Source organism: Neomonachus schauinslandi, chromosome X, assembly GCF_002201575.2.
Source record: "Neomonachus schauinslandi chromosome X, ASM220157v2, whole genome shotgun sequence".
NCBI classification, from domain to species: Eukaryota; Metazoa; Chordata; class Mammalia; order Carnivora; family Phocidae; genus Neomonachus; species Neomonachus schauinslandi.
In genome coordinates this window covers 55,417,712-55,435,933 of record NC_058419.1, presented here as the reverse complement: position 1 = coordinate 55,435,933, position 18,222 = coordinate 55,417,712, and the positions used below count along the sequence as shown (strand labels likewise).

Sequence of the window (18,222 nt, the reverse complement as noted above, 5' to 3'; positions counted from 1 at the left end):
CAGTCAACAAAACCAAAAGACAACCAACAGAATCGGAGAAGATATTTACAAATGACATATCAGATAAATGGCTTGTATCCAAAATCTATAAAGACCTTATCAAACTCAACACCCAAAGAACAAATGATCCAATCAAGAAATGGGCAGAAGACATGAAAGAAGACATCCAAATGGCCAACTGACACATGAAAAAGTGCTCAAAATTACTTGGCATCAGGGAAATCCAAATCAAAACCTCAATGAGATACCACCTCACACCAGTCAGAATGGCTAAAATTAACAAGTCAGGAAAGCACAGATGTTGGAAGGGATGCGGAGAAAAGGGAACCCTCCTACACTTTTGGTGGGAATGCAAGGTGGGGCTGCCACTTTGGAAAACAGTATGGAGGTTCCTCAAAAAGTTGAAAATAGAGCTACCATACAACCCAGTAATTGCACTACTGGGTATCTACCCCAAAGATACAAATGTAGTGATCCAAAGGGGTATGTGCACCCTCATGTTTATAGCATCAATGTCCACAATAGCCAAACTATGGAAAGAGCCAAGATGTCCCTGACAGATGAATGGATAAAGAGGAAGTGGTATATATATACAATGGAATATTATGCAGCCATCAAAAACAATGACATCTTGCCATTTGCAATGATGTGGATGGATCTGGAGGGTATTATGCTGAGTGAAATAAGTCAATCAAAGAAAGACATGTATCATATAATCTCACTGATATGAGGAATTCTTAATCTCAGGAAACAAACTGAGGGTTGCTGGAGTGGTGGGGGTGGGAGGGATGGGGTGGCTGGGTGATAGACATTGGGGAGGGTATGTGCTATGCTGAGCACTGTGAATTGTGTAAGAGTGTTGAATCACAGATCTGTACCTCTGAAACAAATAATACATTATATGTTAAATAAAAAAGAAGAAGATAGTAGGAAGGGAAAAATAAAGGGGGAGAAATAATAGGGGGAGATGAACCATGGAGACTATGGACTCTGAGAAACAAACTGAGGGTTTTAGAGGGGAGGGGGCTCAGGAGATGGGTTAGCCTGGTGATGGGTATTAAGGAGGGCACGTATTGAATGGAGCACTGGGTCTTATTCACAAATAATGAGTCATGGAACACTACATCAAAAACTAATGATGTAATATATGGTGATTAACATAACATAATAAAAAATAAAGAAGAATTGAGTACCTATTCTTCTCACGCTATTTCAAAAAATAGGAAAGGAAGGAAAAATTCCAAATTCATTCTTTGAGGCCAGCATTACCCTAATACCAAAACCAGATAAAGACACCCTAGCATCATCCTTAAAGAGGAGAAACAGAAGGCTTTTCCTCTATGGTCAGGTAGAAGTAAAGAAGGTCCATTCTCACCACTGTTATTTAACATAGTACTGGAATGTCTAGTCACAGCAATCAGAAAACAACAACAACAAAAAAATAAAAGACATCCAAATTGACAAAGAAGAAGTAAAATTTCCACTATTTTCAGAGGCCATGGTATTATATATAGAAAACCCAAAATGCTCCACTAAAAATCGGCTAGAAGTGATAATAATTTAGTAAGTTCTTAGGATAAAAAAATCAACTTACAGAAATCTGCTACATTTCTATACACCAATAATGAAGCGGCAGAAAGATAAATTAAGTAATCAATTGCATTTTTAATAGCACCAAAAATTGTAAGATACCTAGATATATACCTTACCAATGTAAGGTGGTGAAAAACGTGTACTCTGAAAAGTATAGAACATTTATGAAAAAAATTGAAGATGACACGAAGAAATGGAAAGATATTCCATGCTCATGGATTGGAAGAACAAGTATTGTTAAAATGTCTATATTACCCAAAGCAATCTACACATTTAATATAATCTCTATCAAAATACCACCAGCACTTTTCACAGAGCTAGGACAAATAATCCTAAAATTTGTATGGAACCACAAAAGACTCCAAATAAGCCAAAGCAATCTTGAAGAAGAAAAGCATAGCTGGAGGCATTACAATTCTGGACATCAAGTTATGTTACAAGTTATATTACTACTACAAAGCTGTAGTAATCAAAATGGCATGGTACTGCCACAAAAATAGACATAGAGATCGATAGATCAGAAGAGAAAACCATGAAATGAACCCACAAATATATAGTCAATTAATCTTTGACAAAGCAAGAAAGAATATCCACTGGGAAAAGTCTTTTTAACAAATGGTGTTGGGAAAACTGGACAGCCACATGCAAAAGAAAGAAATGTGGATACTTTCTTATACCATACCCAAAAGTAAATTCAAAATATATTAAAGGTCTAAATGTGAAACCTGAAACCACAAAAGTCCTAGAAGAGAACACAAGCAGTAACTTCTTTGACATTGGCCTTACCAACTTATTTCTAGATATGTCTCCTGAGGCAAGGGAGAAAATAAAGTATTGGGACTTCATCATAATAAAAAGCTTCTGCACATCAAAGGAAACAATCACTAAAAGACAACATATGGAATGGGAAAGGATATTTGCAAATAACATATCTGATAATGTGTTAGTATCCAAAATACATAAAGAACTTATAAAACTCAACACTGAAAAAACTAATAATACAATGAAAAAATGGGCAGAAGACATAAATAGACATTTTTTCAAAGAAGACATTTTGAAGGCTAACAGATACATGAAAAGATGCTCATCATCATTTATCAACAGGGAAATGCAAATAGAAACTACCATGAGCTATCACCTCACACTGGTCAGAATAGCTAAAATCAACAATACAAGAAACAACAGTTGTTGGCAAAGATGTCGAGAAAGGGGAACCCTCTTGTACTGTTGGTGGGAATGTAAACTCATGCAGCCACTCTGGATAACAGTATGGAAGTTCCTCAGAAGATTAAAAATAGAATTTCCGTAGGATCCAGCAATTGCACTACTAGGTATTTATCCAATGAATACAAAATTACTAATTCAAAGGGATACATGCACTCCGTTATGTATAGCAGCATTATCTACAATAGCCAAGTTATGGAAACAGCCCAGTATCCATGATGGAAGAATGGATAATGAAGATGTGATTATATATATAATGGAATATTAATCATAAAAAGAATGAAATCTTTCCATTTGCAACAACATGGGTGGAGGTAGACAGTATTATGCTAAGTGAAGTCAGTCAGAGAATGACAAATACCATGTGACTTCACTCATATGTGGAATTTAAGAAACAAAAAAAAAATGGGAAAAAAGAGAGAGGCAAAGCAAGAAACAGATTCTTAACTATACAGAACAAATTGATTGTTGCCAGAAGGGAGTTTGGTGGTGGGATGGGTTCAATGGGTGATGGGGATTAAGGAGTACAGTAATTGTGATGAATACCAGGTGATGTATGGAAGTGCTGAAGCACTTTATTGTACACCTGAAACTAATATTACACTGTATGTTAATTAACTGGAATTTAAATAAAAACTAAGAAAGAGAAGTTATACAACTCAACACCAAAACACAAACAAGCAAACAATCTGATTAAAAATGGGCAGAGATACTGATTAGGTATTTTCCCAAAGACACATACAGTGGTCAATGTAAACATGAAAAGATACTCAACATCACTAATCATCAGAGAAATGCAGATCAAAACTATAACCTTACACCTGTCAGAATGGCCAGTATCAAAAGACAAGAAATAAGTTGGGTGATGATATGGAGAAAAAGGAACCCATGTGCACTGTTGGTAGGAATGTAAATTTGTGCACCAATTTGGAAAACAGTATAGATGTTCTTCAAAAAATTAAAAATATAAATATTATATCCAATAATTGAACTACTCAGTATTTACCCCCAAAAATGAAAACATTAAGTCAAAAGATATATTCACCACTACATGTATTGCAGAATTATTTTTTTATAAATTTTATTATGTTAGTCACCATACAGTACATCATTAGTTTTTAATGTTGTGTTATTTACAGTAGCCAAGATATGGAAGCAATCTGAGTCCATTGATAGATGATTGGATACAGAAAATGTAGTGTCTATATGTATATATATATATTCAGTCATCTTATTCAGTCATAAAAAAGGATGAGATCTTACCATTTGCAAAGCAGGGAGGGACCTAAAATGTATTATGCTAAGTGAAAAAATCAGACAAAGATAAATACCATATGATTTTACTCATTTGTGGAATCTTAAAAAAAATGAAATAAACAAATGAAAAACAGAATCATTCTTGTTAGAGAACAAGTCGATGGTTGCCGGTGGGGGGATGGGCAAAATGGGTGAGGATGCTGGGAGATATAACCTTCCAGTTATGGAATGAATACATCACAGGACTAAAAGGTACAGTATAAGGAATGTAGTCAATGATAGTGTTGTATGGTGACAGATGGTAGCTATACTTGTGGTGAGCATAACATAATGTACATACTCATGAAATCACTGTCTTACACACCTGAAACTAATGTAACATTGATTGTCAACTCACTTGAATAGAAAAAAAAAAATTCAAAATAAGTCTTGGAAGAACTGTAAGTGCATATTTCTAAGTGAAACAAAGCCAGTCTGAAAAAAAAAAATAGTGTATGATTCCCTCTATATGGCATTGAGGGAAAGACATACCTATAGAGACAGTAAAATCCAAGGGTAATAATGAAAGGATGAATCTGTAGAGTGCAAGGGATTTTTAGGGCAGTGGAACTGATCTGTATGGTACCTAAAAGATTGATACATGATATTTTGCATTTGTGAAAAGCCATACAATGTGCAACACAAAAAATGAACACTAATACAAACTATGTACTGTAGTTAGTAAGCATGTATCAATATTGATTCATTAGTCATAGCAAACATAACACACTAATACAAGATGCTAATAAGTAGAGAAACTGCTGGTGGAGAGGAGATATATGGAAATTCTGAGTAATTTCTGCTCATTTTTTCAGTAAACCTAAAACTTTTCTAAAAATGAAGTCTATTGATTTAAAAAGGAAGGACTTTTACCATACCCAGATAAATAGGGTTAAAGAGGTAGATTCCAGATAGAGGCATGAATAAGAGTAAGCTAAGGTGAATTCAAATTGTAGAATACTGCAATTAGAGAACTAGAGTAGAGCATACATAGAGGAATATCCTGAGATAACAAAGCTAGAAAAGTAACTTCACATGGAACCAAAGAGCTTATATTTTATTTTGGAGACATTAAGTAGCCACTAAAGTCCTAAAATTGGGGTGGAAAAGCAAATGAAATGGCATAGGAGAACCAACCAGAAGACAGGGTACCAAACAAGTATGATAGGATTGGTACCTGACTAGAAATGGCAAGATGTTACAGAGGTCAATATGACTTGGTAATCAAATGAGTATGGGATTTTAGGAGAGTTAGAGTATTACTGAAGTTTGTAGCCTTAATAGCTAGGAAGAGGTTGTGCCATTCACTTACATAAAAGTTATAAGAGTTGCTGGAATACCAAGATGCTTTAGAAATAATGCTTACGGGCGCCTGGGTGGCTCAGTCGTTAAGCGTCTGCCTTCGGCTCAGGTCATGATCCTAGGGTCCTGGGATCGAGTCCCACATCGGGTTCCCTCCTCGGCGGGAAGCCTGCTCTCCCTCTCCCACTCCCGCTGCTTGTGTTCCTGCTCTCGCTGTCTCTGTCTCTGTCAAATAAATAAATAAAATCTTTAAAAAAAAAAATTCTTAAAAAAAAAAAAAGAAATAATGCTTACAGTAGCTAGCATGATGACCTTGGGGTTAACAGGAAAGAGAGACCCATTTTGGTGATTTTAAAAAATAATTTAATTACCATACTATTAAAAGTCTATACATTTCAGGCATGTTACTAAATGAGCCAGATTGTTAGAGTGTGGTGTAGTTTTGATGGCTCTTAATTTAATGTTTTCAACTTTGGTAAAAGGTTGACTTGCATAATTCAGTATCTGCATATGCTTTGCATGTGCAGCTCATGTGGGGTCACTGTTAAACTAGCCAGTGATGTAAATATTAGCTTAGAGTCTAGGGTATTATAGTCAATTGACAGTTATTGCAGGTCATGATCTGAAAGTGTAATTTTAAGTCCTTCAGGGTCTTTTGAAATGTTTGATGAATTGTATTTTAAAAACTGTCAATAGGCTGTTAAGTTCTGTTTGTAATCTGTGTTTAGTTTGCGCGTCAATTGGACTTTAAGTAGGCATATTGACTTGATATGGCCAGTTGGTGTCTGAATGATGCTGAAAATCTTTGGAGAATGAGGACAGATTATTACACTGTTAAGGGAAATGTAAATTGAACAAAGGCGTATTTAAGCATTTGTGTGGTAAAGGGAGGCACTGATGGCTACTTTTCATCTGCAGTTTGACCAATTTTTCTACTAAAACTCTGAGTACGCAAAGAAGAATTGAGATCTATAATTATCTTGGGTAAATGAGAGCCTTATATAGAAACCTATTTACGTCATTGATGGTTACTATTATGTTGAGCATAAAGTGAAGGTTTAGGGAAAAGATAAACAGTGATTAATTTAATATGTGTTATGTAATATCATTATAGCAAAGTCATATGATGAGTATAGTATAAAAGTGTATATACATCAAAGTAATTTTGGAAGGCTAACTGAAAAACTTGTAGTTTAAAAGGGGATGCAGAGGCCATTTTTTAATTCAGTGTTTACACTGTATTGAGGCTTCTCTAATAAATTAATAATCACAGAAGGAAATTGCACAACTGAAAAGTTGGGTTTGACAGATTGTTCCTTAAAAGGATTTAGAGGTAGTGAGCCATAAGTGAATTGATAGGGGGAAAGTTTAAAATATTTTATTAATATTCTATGGGGATTTGCAGTCATAGGAAGTAGACTATGTTCTCCTTCTTGGTTTCCATGCAGAATTTAAGTTTCTAACCTTTATTAAGCCCTTGTGTAATTCTATTGACAGTACATTTTATGGTTGTTTTTATCACGAATATTGGTGACTGTTGTGTTATTTATATAGGAGCTCCTTCAACTGAGATTATCACTTTAGTGTTGCATGAGACCTGTTAAGTGTGTTTTATTATATCGCACAATTTTGATGCTTTTGTTGTTGTTGTTGTTGTTAATGGCTTTAATTCAACCATCATTGTTGAGCCCAGGTGACAGACCTTAAGTCAACTAATAGCATTTTTTTTCTAGCCTGCTTTTTGCACTAAAAGTATGTGTTTTGAAACTTTGTATTACTGTATACAGGGGGACTCTGAATATACTTCCTATTGATTCATTGTTGTCCACTAGCTGTTGTGATTTTCGAAGCAAGAAAAAATGAGGGGACGGCAAAGAGGATAAAAGGATATTATTAATAGTGGATAATTGTATGTGGGATCAACATAAACACTATCCATTATAGATTTCTATAATATGTAATAATTTAGGAAAATTATAGGCAAGGATGTTTCAGAACATCTGTTAAATATTACTGATTTCTGGGCTTCTGTCCAAATGAAGGCAAGATTACTGTTGAGGCAATAGTTTAAAATACATTGTAAAGTACTGTGGTTTGCTTATCATGGTGATGTTAATATCTGTAATATTAGGCTAACCCTCCCTAGCCTCTGCTCAAAGGGGATTTCCTCACAAATCCCAACCTCATAAGGGGTAAGTAGACAACAATTTTAATTTGTTACATTTTTCATGATGACATATCTGCGGCTACCACAAGTGTAATGTAAATAATACTTGAAAGATATTAATTAAGAAATTTAAAATATGTGAAAACTATTTCACCTTGCATACGAAAACAAACAGAATTCTAGATACTACTCAATGATGTTGATATTTGTTATTAAACTGAAAATAGTTTGAATATTTTGAAAGGGGAGTTACTCCTTATTGATAAAGGATTCAAATTAGAGCCACAGAATTCATTTTAGAGATTATAACTAAAAGGATAGAACATATTCCAAGGGGCACCTGGGTGGCTTAGTTGGTTAAGCATCAGACTCTTGGTTTTGGTTCATGTAGTGATCTCGAGGACATGAGATTGAGCCCTGCATTGGGCTCCGCACTCAGTACAGTCTGCTTCAGATTCTCTCTCCCTCTGCTTCTGCCCTCACTCGCACGCTCTCTCTCTAAACTAAATAAATAAAATATTTTTTTTAAAAAAAGAACATATTCCAAGTCTTATTTTCCTTTTCTTTTTTTTCCAAGTCTTATTTTCTTTAATAATTCTGAAGCTTAGGGAATCTACATCCCATCTTAACAGGACCACTGTTAAGTTAGATGCTACTAACACATCAGTATATTATAATGATTAAAAAGAAAGTTACTTATTAAACAAAATGATGTTTTGCTTAAATATTTTTATTTATTTTTATGGGTAAAACAAATTGCATCTTATAAATATTTTGAGAGTGAGAGCAAGAACAAGGAATAGATAAAAGTTTATGGATATAGGAATATTTTTAAAAAGTATAAAGCAATATTAAATCCTAGGTACCATTAATTGCCCAAAGAGATACTAGGATATAATAAAACTTGATTTAAAAAAAAAAGCCAACAAGAATGAATTCAGATAATTTTTTTTTTTTTTACTATTTTGTAGCATCAATTTTGATGTGGTTTTCCTTTTCCAGATGTAGCAATTTAACATACACTGTCTCTTTTAGGACTGGATCTGCCATTTATGATGATGCCTCATCCCCTACTTCCAGTCAGCTTACCTCCTGCATCAGTTGCCATGGCAATGAATCAGATGAACCATCTTAATACTATTGCCAACATGGCTGCTGCAGCCCAGATTCACAGTCCACTCTCCAGAGCTGGAGCCTCTGTTATAAAGGTAAGAACTGTGATTTGGAAGAGGACACAGGTTTTAATTACATGTAAATTTTGAGAAAATATTAGCAATACCACTGAATCTTCAGTATAAACACACAGCTCATTGACTCAGTTGCTTAGCATATAGTATTGATTTTATTTCTGACTAGGCCTGCTAAAGTGTTTTGTTGTTGTTGTTGTTTGTTTGTTTGTTTTTATTGCATGACCACAGATCTCACCTTTAATTCTAGCTTCATGTCTTGTAATCATGAACACAGTGTGTGGGAGGCATAGCAAGACTAATGACACAGAATAGTGTTCAGAAATCATTACCATTGCTATGGTGAAATAAACACTGTGTTCTTTTTGGTGTTTGGGAGGCAGTTCTGGGGTAGTATATACCATGCAGGACTTGTAGTCAGAAAGACCTAAGTTTTGATCCTGCCACTTTAGCTCAATAACCTTGGATATGACATTTAACCTGCATGAACTTGTTTCCTCAACTGTAAACTAAATGTTATAGTAATAATCTATCCCACTTACTTCACTGGCTGTCCAGAGATAATGTGAGTAAGACATAGGTTAAAAACTGTGAAACATTAAGCAAATATTTATGATAATTTATAGCATTATCATTATCATCATTAGAATACTATTTTTTTTCAAAATTTCATGACCATTGGGTAATGAAACACAAATAATATTTTATAATCTGTCCTGATGTCTTCTTTTAGTTTGGCATAGTGCCTCTCTGCCCTCTCTCCAAGTATCATGTAAACTTGTTTTTTTAATATTTTTTTTCTTTTGGCAAGGAGGTGATATAAGGGTACATAGGATCAAAAGTAATAGTTGGGCGCCTGGGTGGCTCAGTTGGTTAAGCGACTGCCTTCGGCTCAGGTCATGATCCTGGAGTCCCGGGATCGAGTCCCGCATCGGGCTCCCTTGCTCGGCAGGGAGTCTGCTTCTCCCTCTGACCCTCCTCCCTCTCGTGCTCTCTGTCTCTCATTCTCTCTGTCTCAAATAAATAAATAAAATCTTTAAAAAAAAAAGTAATAGTTAATAAGAGCAACCCATTAACTTGTCCCTTTGTTCTTTTATTTTTTTCAACAAATATTATACTCTTGATGTTTACATGTTGTATTGGGCAATATGGGATATAGGTAAAGAAGACATAATCCCTGACTTCCAGTACTCACAAACTAAATGTGATATAAACAAGTACCCATTTAGCTTGCAATAACAAGACAGACTGTGATGAATGGCATAGAATATCATCACGTGTTATAGGAATTTAGAGGAGGGACTTATTATACCTAGCTTGGCAAAAAGAGGGGGAAAAATCACAAAAAGCATTACGGTTGTTGGATTTGACCTGGACCTTGGCAATATTGATATGATTGTAATAGATGTACATGGGGGAATGTAAAACAAAGAGGAAATGTGAAATTCTGGATTTTTTTTTTCATTTTAAATTAGCTGCTAGTTTTGGGGATTTTTAAAATAATGAGGAAAATCTGTGACCTAAACTTTGTAGGAAAGAACAAGAAAAATTGATAATTTTTTATTAAGCTCCATATATATTTAAATGGCCATGTAGAAGTATGCTTCCCGCAAAGATTGTAGCCCTCAATAGATCAGTCTATCGTAGCTAATCAAAACTTTGTTGTTTGAATATTTGATCAGAGGCTAAACTAGGAAACAGAGTTATCTTTGAGAAAAAAATCATCCATGAACATATTTAAAAGATGGAATAAGTTTCCCATGATTTTGAAATTGGGTGACCTACTAAGTAAATGTGACCTCACACAAAATTAGAAAACTATTAAGAAAGAAACCATATTTTAAAGTACTTGCTTTGAAATGATGAAAAACCACTTTCAGTAGAGGCATGTTTATGGCTTTTCAAAAATACATTTATTTAGCTTTCTTAATGATGATTATTCAAACTGACTCAGCTACATTTTGGTTGAATGCTTGGGATATTTGGTAGTTTCACCATTATTTGGAATGAAGAGGCATTTGGGGAGGAGTTCATGACAAGCATTTGGTTATTGGTGGTGATGATGATGGAAATGGAAAGGATAATTATATTCTCCTTAAATAATCCAAATATTGTTAACATAGTAAGGCAATAAAACTATATTTTCTACTACTTATTTATTTCATATGCAACTTTAGAAAAAGTCAGAACCTTTACAGACATAAAATTGGATATTGCTTTTTAAAAGCTGATATTAGATAACATGCTTATTTAAGTCTTAACAAATATGAAAATTAGATCTACTTTCATATAATTGTTTTGACAAAGTCAGTTGAAAACAATATATTTATTTTGAATGCTCTTTGATAAAATTTTTCTAAAGATCTATAGAAGTAGATTTCCATCAGAGGATGGTAGGGAAATGAAGAAAAAAAGTTTTATTTTGTTTTGTTTTTAAAGAGTTGATTTCCATGAATAGTGAGAGGCTTTTGAAATTGTTTCCACGTTGTGTTTGTTTTTTTGCAAAGATATTATTATATAATTGTAACTATTAGTTTTAAAAATAATTCACAGGAAATAGCATAATAAAAACTTTCTAATTAATTGCCAAATGGGTGTTAATATATTGAAATTTTTAGCACTCCTTTCAAGAATAGTTATCAATATGATACTAAGTTATAAGGACAAATTTCACACTTCAGTTGATGTATATTTTAATAAAAATTTGTTTTCAATATGCTTCTTGGTGAAGAAAACTTTCAAGTTCAATCTATTAGAATCCTACTGGCAGTGGGCAAACCTATGTAATTGAGACTTTTTCATATACTACTGTTTGGAGGCTATGGGGACTATTTAAACAAAATGTTTTCTCTATTTACATTTACAGATTTTTAAGTTTTTATTTGACTTTCAGTTAGTTAATAGACAATATAATATTAGTTTCAAATCTACAACATTGAGGTTCAACACTTGCATAAAACACCCAGTGCTTATCACAGCAAGTGCACTCCTTAATCCCTATCACCTATTTAATTCATCCCTCCACCACTCTCCCATCTGGTAACCATCAGTTTGTTTTCCATAGTTAAGAGTCTGTTTTTTGGTTTGCCTTGCTCTCTTTTTCCAATATGCTTATTTGTATTGTTTCTTAAATCCATATATGAGTGAAATCATATGTTTTTTGTCTTTCTCCAAATGACATTTCACTTAGCATAATACTCTCTGCTCCATCCATGTCATTGCAAATGACAAGATATCATCTTTTTTATGGCAGAATAATATAGCACTCTCTATATATGTACCACTTATTTATCCATTCATCAGCTGATGGACACTTGGGCTCTTTCCATAATTTGGCTATTGTAGATAATGCTTCTATAAACACCGGGGTACAGGTATCCCTTTGAATTAGTATTTTTGTATTCCTTGGGTAAATACTTGGTAGTGCAATTGCTGGATTGTAGGGTGGTTCTATTTTTAACTTTTTGAGGCATCTCCATACTGTTTTCTAGAGTGACTGCACCAGTTTGCATCCTACCAACAGCACAAGAGTGTTCTCCTTCCTCCACATGCTCACCAACGCCTGTTGTTTCTTGTGTTGTTGATTTTAGCCTTGCTGACATGTGTGAGGAGATATCTCACTGTACTTTTGATTTGCATTTCCCTGGTGACTGATGTTGAGCATTTTTTCATGTTTCTGTTAGCAATTTGTATGTGTTCTTTGGAAAAATGGCTATTCATGTCTTCTGTCTATATTTAATTGGATTATTCCCTTTTGTGGTGTTGAGTTTTATAAGCTCTTTATATATTTTGGATACTAATCCTTTATCAGATATGTCATTTCCATATATCTTCTCCAATTCCTTAGGTTTCCTTTTAGCTCTGTTCATTGTTTCCTTCACTGTGTAGAACTTTTTTTTATTTTGATGTAGTCCCAATAGTTTCTTTTTGCTTTTGTTTCCCTTGCCTCAGGAGCAAACCTAGAAAACCAATGTCAAAGAGGTTACTGCCTGTGTTTGCCTCTAAGATTTTAAAAGTTTTATGTCTCACATTTAGGTCTTTAATCCATTCAGAGTTTATTTTTATGTTTGGTGTAAGAAAGTAGTCCATTTTCATTTTTTCCCAAGTTGTTGTCCAGTTTTCCCAACACCATTTGTTGAAGAGACTGTCTTTTTCCCATTATGTATTTTTCCCTCTTTGTCAAAGATTAATTGACCATATTATTGTAGGTTCATTTTTGTGATTTGTCTTCTGTTCCTTTCATCTATGTATTTGTTTTTGTGCCAGTACCATACTGCTTTGATCACTACAGCTTTGTAATATCGCTTGAAGTCTGGAATTGTGATGCCTCCACCTTTGCTTTTCTTTTTCAAGATTGCTTTGGCTATTCAGGGTCTTTTGGGATTCCATACAAATTTTAGTATTGTTTGTTCTAGCTCTGTGAAATCGCTGTTGGTATGTTGATAGGGATTGCATTAAATGTGTATCTTGTTTTGGATAGTATAGACATTTTAACAATATTTATTCTTCTAATCCATGAGCATGGAATGTCTTTCCACTTCTTTGTGTCATCTTCATCAATGTTTTATTGTTTTCAGGGTACAAGTCTTACACATTTTGGGTAGGTTTATTTGTAGATACCTTATGGATTTTGGTGCAATTATAATTGGGAGTGATTCCTTAATTTCTCTTTCTGCTGCTTCTTTTTTGTTGTATAGAAATGCAAGAGATTTCTGTACATTGATTTTGTATCCTGTGACTGTACTGAATTTGTTTATCACTTCTAGCAGGATTTTTCTTTTCTCTTCTTTTCTTTTTTTTTGTGGAGCCTTTTCAGTTTTCTACATATAGTGTCATGTCATCTGCAAATAGTGTAAGTTTTACTTCTCCCTTGCCAAGTTAGATACCTTTTATTTCTTTATGTTTTCCAATTGCTGTGGCTAGGACTTCCAGTACTGTGTTAAATAACAGTGGTGATAGTGACATCTCAGTCTTTCTACTGACCATAGAGGAGAATCTATCAGTTTCATCCCATTGAGGATAATAATATCTGTGGGTTTTCATATATGGCCTTTATTATGTTAAGGTATGTTCCTTTTTTTTTTTCTTTTAAATATTTATTTCTTTAAGAGAGAGGGAGAGAGAGAACATGAGAATGGGGGAAGAATCAGAGGGAGAGAATCCTCAAGCAGACTCCCCATTGAGTGCAGAGCCCGACTCAGGGCTTGATCTCAGGACCAGTGAGATCATGACCTGAGCCAAAAGCAAGAGTCAGACACAGTCAACTAAGCCACCCAGGTGCCTCAAGGTTTATTCCTTTTAAACCTACATTTTTTTAGGGTTTTTTTTTTTTATCATGAATAGATGTTGTGCTTTGTCAAATGTTTTTTTTGCATCTATTGAAATGACAATATGGTTCTTATCCTTTCTACTATTGATGTGATACATTACCTTGATTGATTTGTGAATATTGAACAATGCTTGCAACCCAGGAATAAATTCCACTTGATCATGATGAAAGATTTTTTAAAATATATTGTTGGATTCAGTGATCTATCCTGGAGAATGTCCTATGTGCACTTGAAAAGAATATGTAGTTTGTGTTTTAGGAGTGGATGTTCTGAATATATCTGTTCAGTCCATCTGTTCCAATGCCATTCAAAGCCATTGTTTCCTTGTTAATTTTCTGTTTAGAAGATCTGTGCATTGATGTAAGTGGGGTGTTAAAGTCCCCTACTATTATTGTATTATTATCAATGAATGCCTTTTTGTTTGGTATTGTTTTATATTATTGCATCCTTTCAAGTTGAGGGCATAAATATTTACAATTGTTAGATCTTTAGTTATTGTCTGGGTAACTTTATCTCTCCTTCTATTCTGAATGATAATTTTCTTAAATACAGCATTCTTGGCTGCAGATTTTTCCCATTTAGCACTTTGAATATATCATGCCACTCCCTTCTGGCTTGCCAAGCTTCTGTTGAGAAATCTCCGGCTAGCCTTCTGGGTCTTCCTTTGCATGTAGAGGACTTCTTTTGCCCTGCTGGTTTTAAGATTATTTATCACTAAGATTATTTAACACTGTTTATCAATTTGTAAATTTAACTAAAATATGTGTTGGTATGGGTCTGCTTTTGTTGATTTTGATGGGAGCTCTCTGTGCCTCCTGGATCTGGGTATCTCTTTTCTTCCCCAGATTAGGGAAGTGTTCAGTTATTATTTCTTTAAAAAATTTTATGTCCCCTTTACTCTCTCTTCTTCTTATGGGACTCCTATAATACAAATGTTATTACGTTTGATGGAGTCACTGAGTTCTCTAAGTCTATTCTCATGTTTCATAATTCTTTCTCTCTCTTGTTCAGCATCATTGTGTTCCATTATTTTCTCTTCTAGATCACTAATTCAGTCTGCTTCTTCCAGCTTCCTGTTCTTTGTATCAAGCTTGTTTCTAATCTTTATTGCATTCTTCATCTTTGATTGATTCATTTTTAACTCTTTTATCTCTGTGGTAAGGGTATCAGTGATGCCTTCTATTCTTTTCACAAGACCAGTGAATATCCTTATGATTGTTACTTTAAATTCTCAATCAGGGGCACCTGGGTGGCTCAGTTGGCTAAGCATCTGCCTTTGGCTCAGGTCATGACCCCTGGGATCAAGTCCCATATTGGGGTCCCTGCCCAATGGGGAGTCTGCTTCTCCCTCTTCCCTTGCTCCTCCCCCTGCTCATTCTCTCTCTCTCTGTCAAATAAATAAATAAATAAAATATTTGAAAAAAATAAATTCTCAATCAGACTTCTCACTCTTATTTTTTTTGCCTATATTTCTCACCATGGCCTTATCTTGTTCTTCCATTTTGGATAAGTTCCCCCATCTTCACATTTTGTCTAAGTTTCTGTGTTATTCTCTGTGTTAGAAAAGGCAGTTATGTCTCCTGCTCCTGAAAGTAATGGCCTTATGAAGAAGAGGTCATGTAGTGCCCAGCCTAGTGCTTCAGGGAGTGTCTCCTGTGTGTGCTATGTGTGTTCTGCTATTGTGTTTTGGTTGCTCTTTCCTTCAGGCCAGTTTTCTGTATAGCCTTTACTTGCCTGCTGTGGACAATGTTTGGTCCCTGGCCTGAATGTGTCAAGTTTTAACAAGGTGAGCCCTGGTCTGCTTGTTAAATGAGACCTGACACCACTTCCACCAGAATCGAGGCCCCACAGAACTCTCAGGTCAGGAGACTTGGTGTGGGTGGGTGTTCACACTCATCTTTTTTGGGAGGGGCACTCTGTGCTGAAACTGAGGCAAGCTTGAGTGAGAAGGGAAGACCTTGCCACCGCAGGGGAGTAGGGCTTGGTGTAAGCAAATTAGGAACCAGGGCTGGTTCTGGGCTACTTCCTGCTGGTAGCTTTGTGTTTATGCTGAGGTGCAGGAGAAGGAGATGGCACCAGCCAGCTCCATTGTTCCAGAAGAGGCTTGTCTGTGAATGCTGACTCTCTGGACATACTCCAATAAGAGCAAATAATCTCCCACTGTGCTCCCAAGCATTCTTCAGATCACTGTTTCCATGACATCTACCCCTTGGATTCTTTGCCTGCCTTCTCTCCAGGAGAAGGGCAGTGCCCTCAGGACTCTACCCCAGCCAAGCCCACTGACCTTTAAAACTCCAGGCTTTAAGCCCTGCTGGTTGCAAGAACTCACTGAATTCAGCCCACCTCATTTTCCAAACCAATGGCTATGGGGAAATGTTCTTGTTGTGTGTTCCCCTGTTGGTCTTCTTCCATGGCCCTTTCTTGTGATCACAGGTCCCTCCCCTCTGTAACACCCAGGATCCATTTCTCCCCTAAACCACATCTCTGCACCTTACTATCTTTGATGTGCCCACTTCTCTACCTTTAGTTGTGGAATTTGTTCTTTTAGTTTTCATGTCAATTTCTGAGGTATTTAGTATGATTTGATAATTATCTAGTTGTGTTCATGGAATGAAAGGAGCCTAGGGTTCACTTACTCCACCACCATCTTCCTCCCTCTCCCATTTACAGATTTGTTTTTAATCCCAGCAGTTTGGCACAAAAAAATTAAAATTTTAATTAGTATTGCTCATTGTTTTGCAAAATATTTGAATTGTGGTCACCATACCTTTTATATGATATTGACCATTTAGAGTCAATTGACCGTCCAAAGTATGATCAGGAAATTTAACATTGAACATTTTGAAAGAAATGTCATAATTATGAAACTTGATTTCTTTCTGGCAAATCCACTGTGAATTAGGGAAAGCCATAATAACCTGATTCACCATCTTTGCTGTGTATTATATTGTCTTAACTCAGTGGTTTGCTGTAACAAAATAGTATAGACCAGGTAGCTTAAACATGGTAAATTTATTTATCATAGTTCTAGAGGCTGGGAAGTCCAAGATCAAAGTGCCTTCTGATTCCTGGTGAGGGCTTTCTTTCTGGTTTGCAGATGATCACCTTCTCACTGTGTTCTAACATGGCAAAGATAGACAGGAAAAATGGCAAAGATAGACAGGAAGCAAACTTTCTCATATCTCTTCTTAAATGGGCATTAATCCCATCATGAGGGCTCCCCCAACCCATGACTTCATTCCCCCCCAAAAGTCCCATTTCCAAATACTTTCACATTAAGGATAGAGTTTCAACATATGAATTTAGGGGAGATATTCAATCCACAGAATATACAATCTAATGTGATTATAGTGTCACCTTTGCTAGCTTCTCTACAGTTAATGATCTGCTGATATTTCCATTATATCCTTATTTTCAGCATTTTTAAAATATTTTATTCATTGATTGGAGAGAGAGAGAGAGAGAGCAGGAGCAGTGGGGAGAGGCAGAGGGCGAGGGAGAAGCAGACTCCCTGCTGAGCCGGGAGCCCAACAACGTGGGACTCGATCCCAGGACCCAGGGAGCATGACCTGAGCTGAAGGCAGATGTTTAACCATCTGAGCCACACAGGTACTCCCATGTTCAGCATTTTAAACCTCGGCTGCACAAAGATAAATTTGTATCAGAAACATGTACAGAAAAAGATTAAGACACATTACACAAAAAGTCCAAAATACACGTTTAGTTATATTAAAATTTATGAAAGTTCACAAAAAGAGCTATCAAATTTATTCATATGTTTATTCTTATTTACATATCTTTTCTTTTCTTTTTTTTTTTTTATTACCTTCAAGTAAAGCTTTACCTTTTTTCCATATCATTTAAAAATGTCCCTGGAAAAAAAAACAACATGCTGATATTAAAAGGAGGTTTCATATCCTTCTAAACACCTGCTCCTCTTCTTTAGCATAATCTATGTTAAGCTGATGCCTGTGCTTTGCCACTGATGATCATGAGACTGTGATTCCAATTTCCTTTGGAAGCTGGTCTTACAGCATGTGATTTGAATATTAGGACTATATGATAGAGGTTATCAAGTTAGTGAATGGCTGGCCTACAAATTGTATTTAATTTCTAGCACTTA

At 35.3% G+C, this 18,222-nt stretch overlaps 1 protein-coding gene across 1 annotated transcript in view; it reads left to right on the top strand.

Moving 5' to 3' along the window:
• Positions 1–18,222, top strand: part of DACH2 (dachshund family transcription factor 2) — a 990,389-nt gene that overhangs the window by 800,508 nt on the left and 171,659 nt on the right. Inside the window, exon 6 of the mRNA XM_021683434.2 lies at positions 8,618–8,790. Coding sequence (XP_021539109.2) covers positions 8,618–8,790 — 173 coding nt within the window. The remainder of the gene's footprint in view (positions 1–8,617; positions 8,791–18,222) is intronic.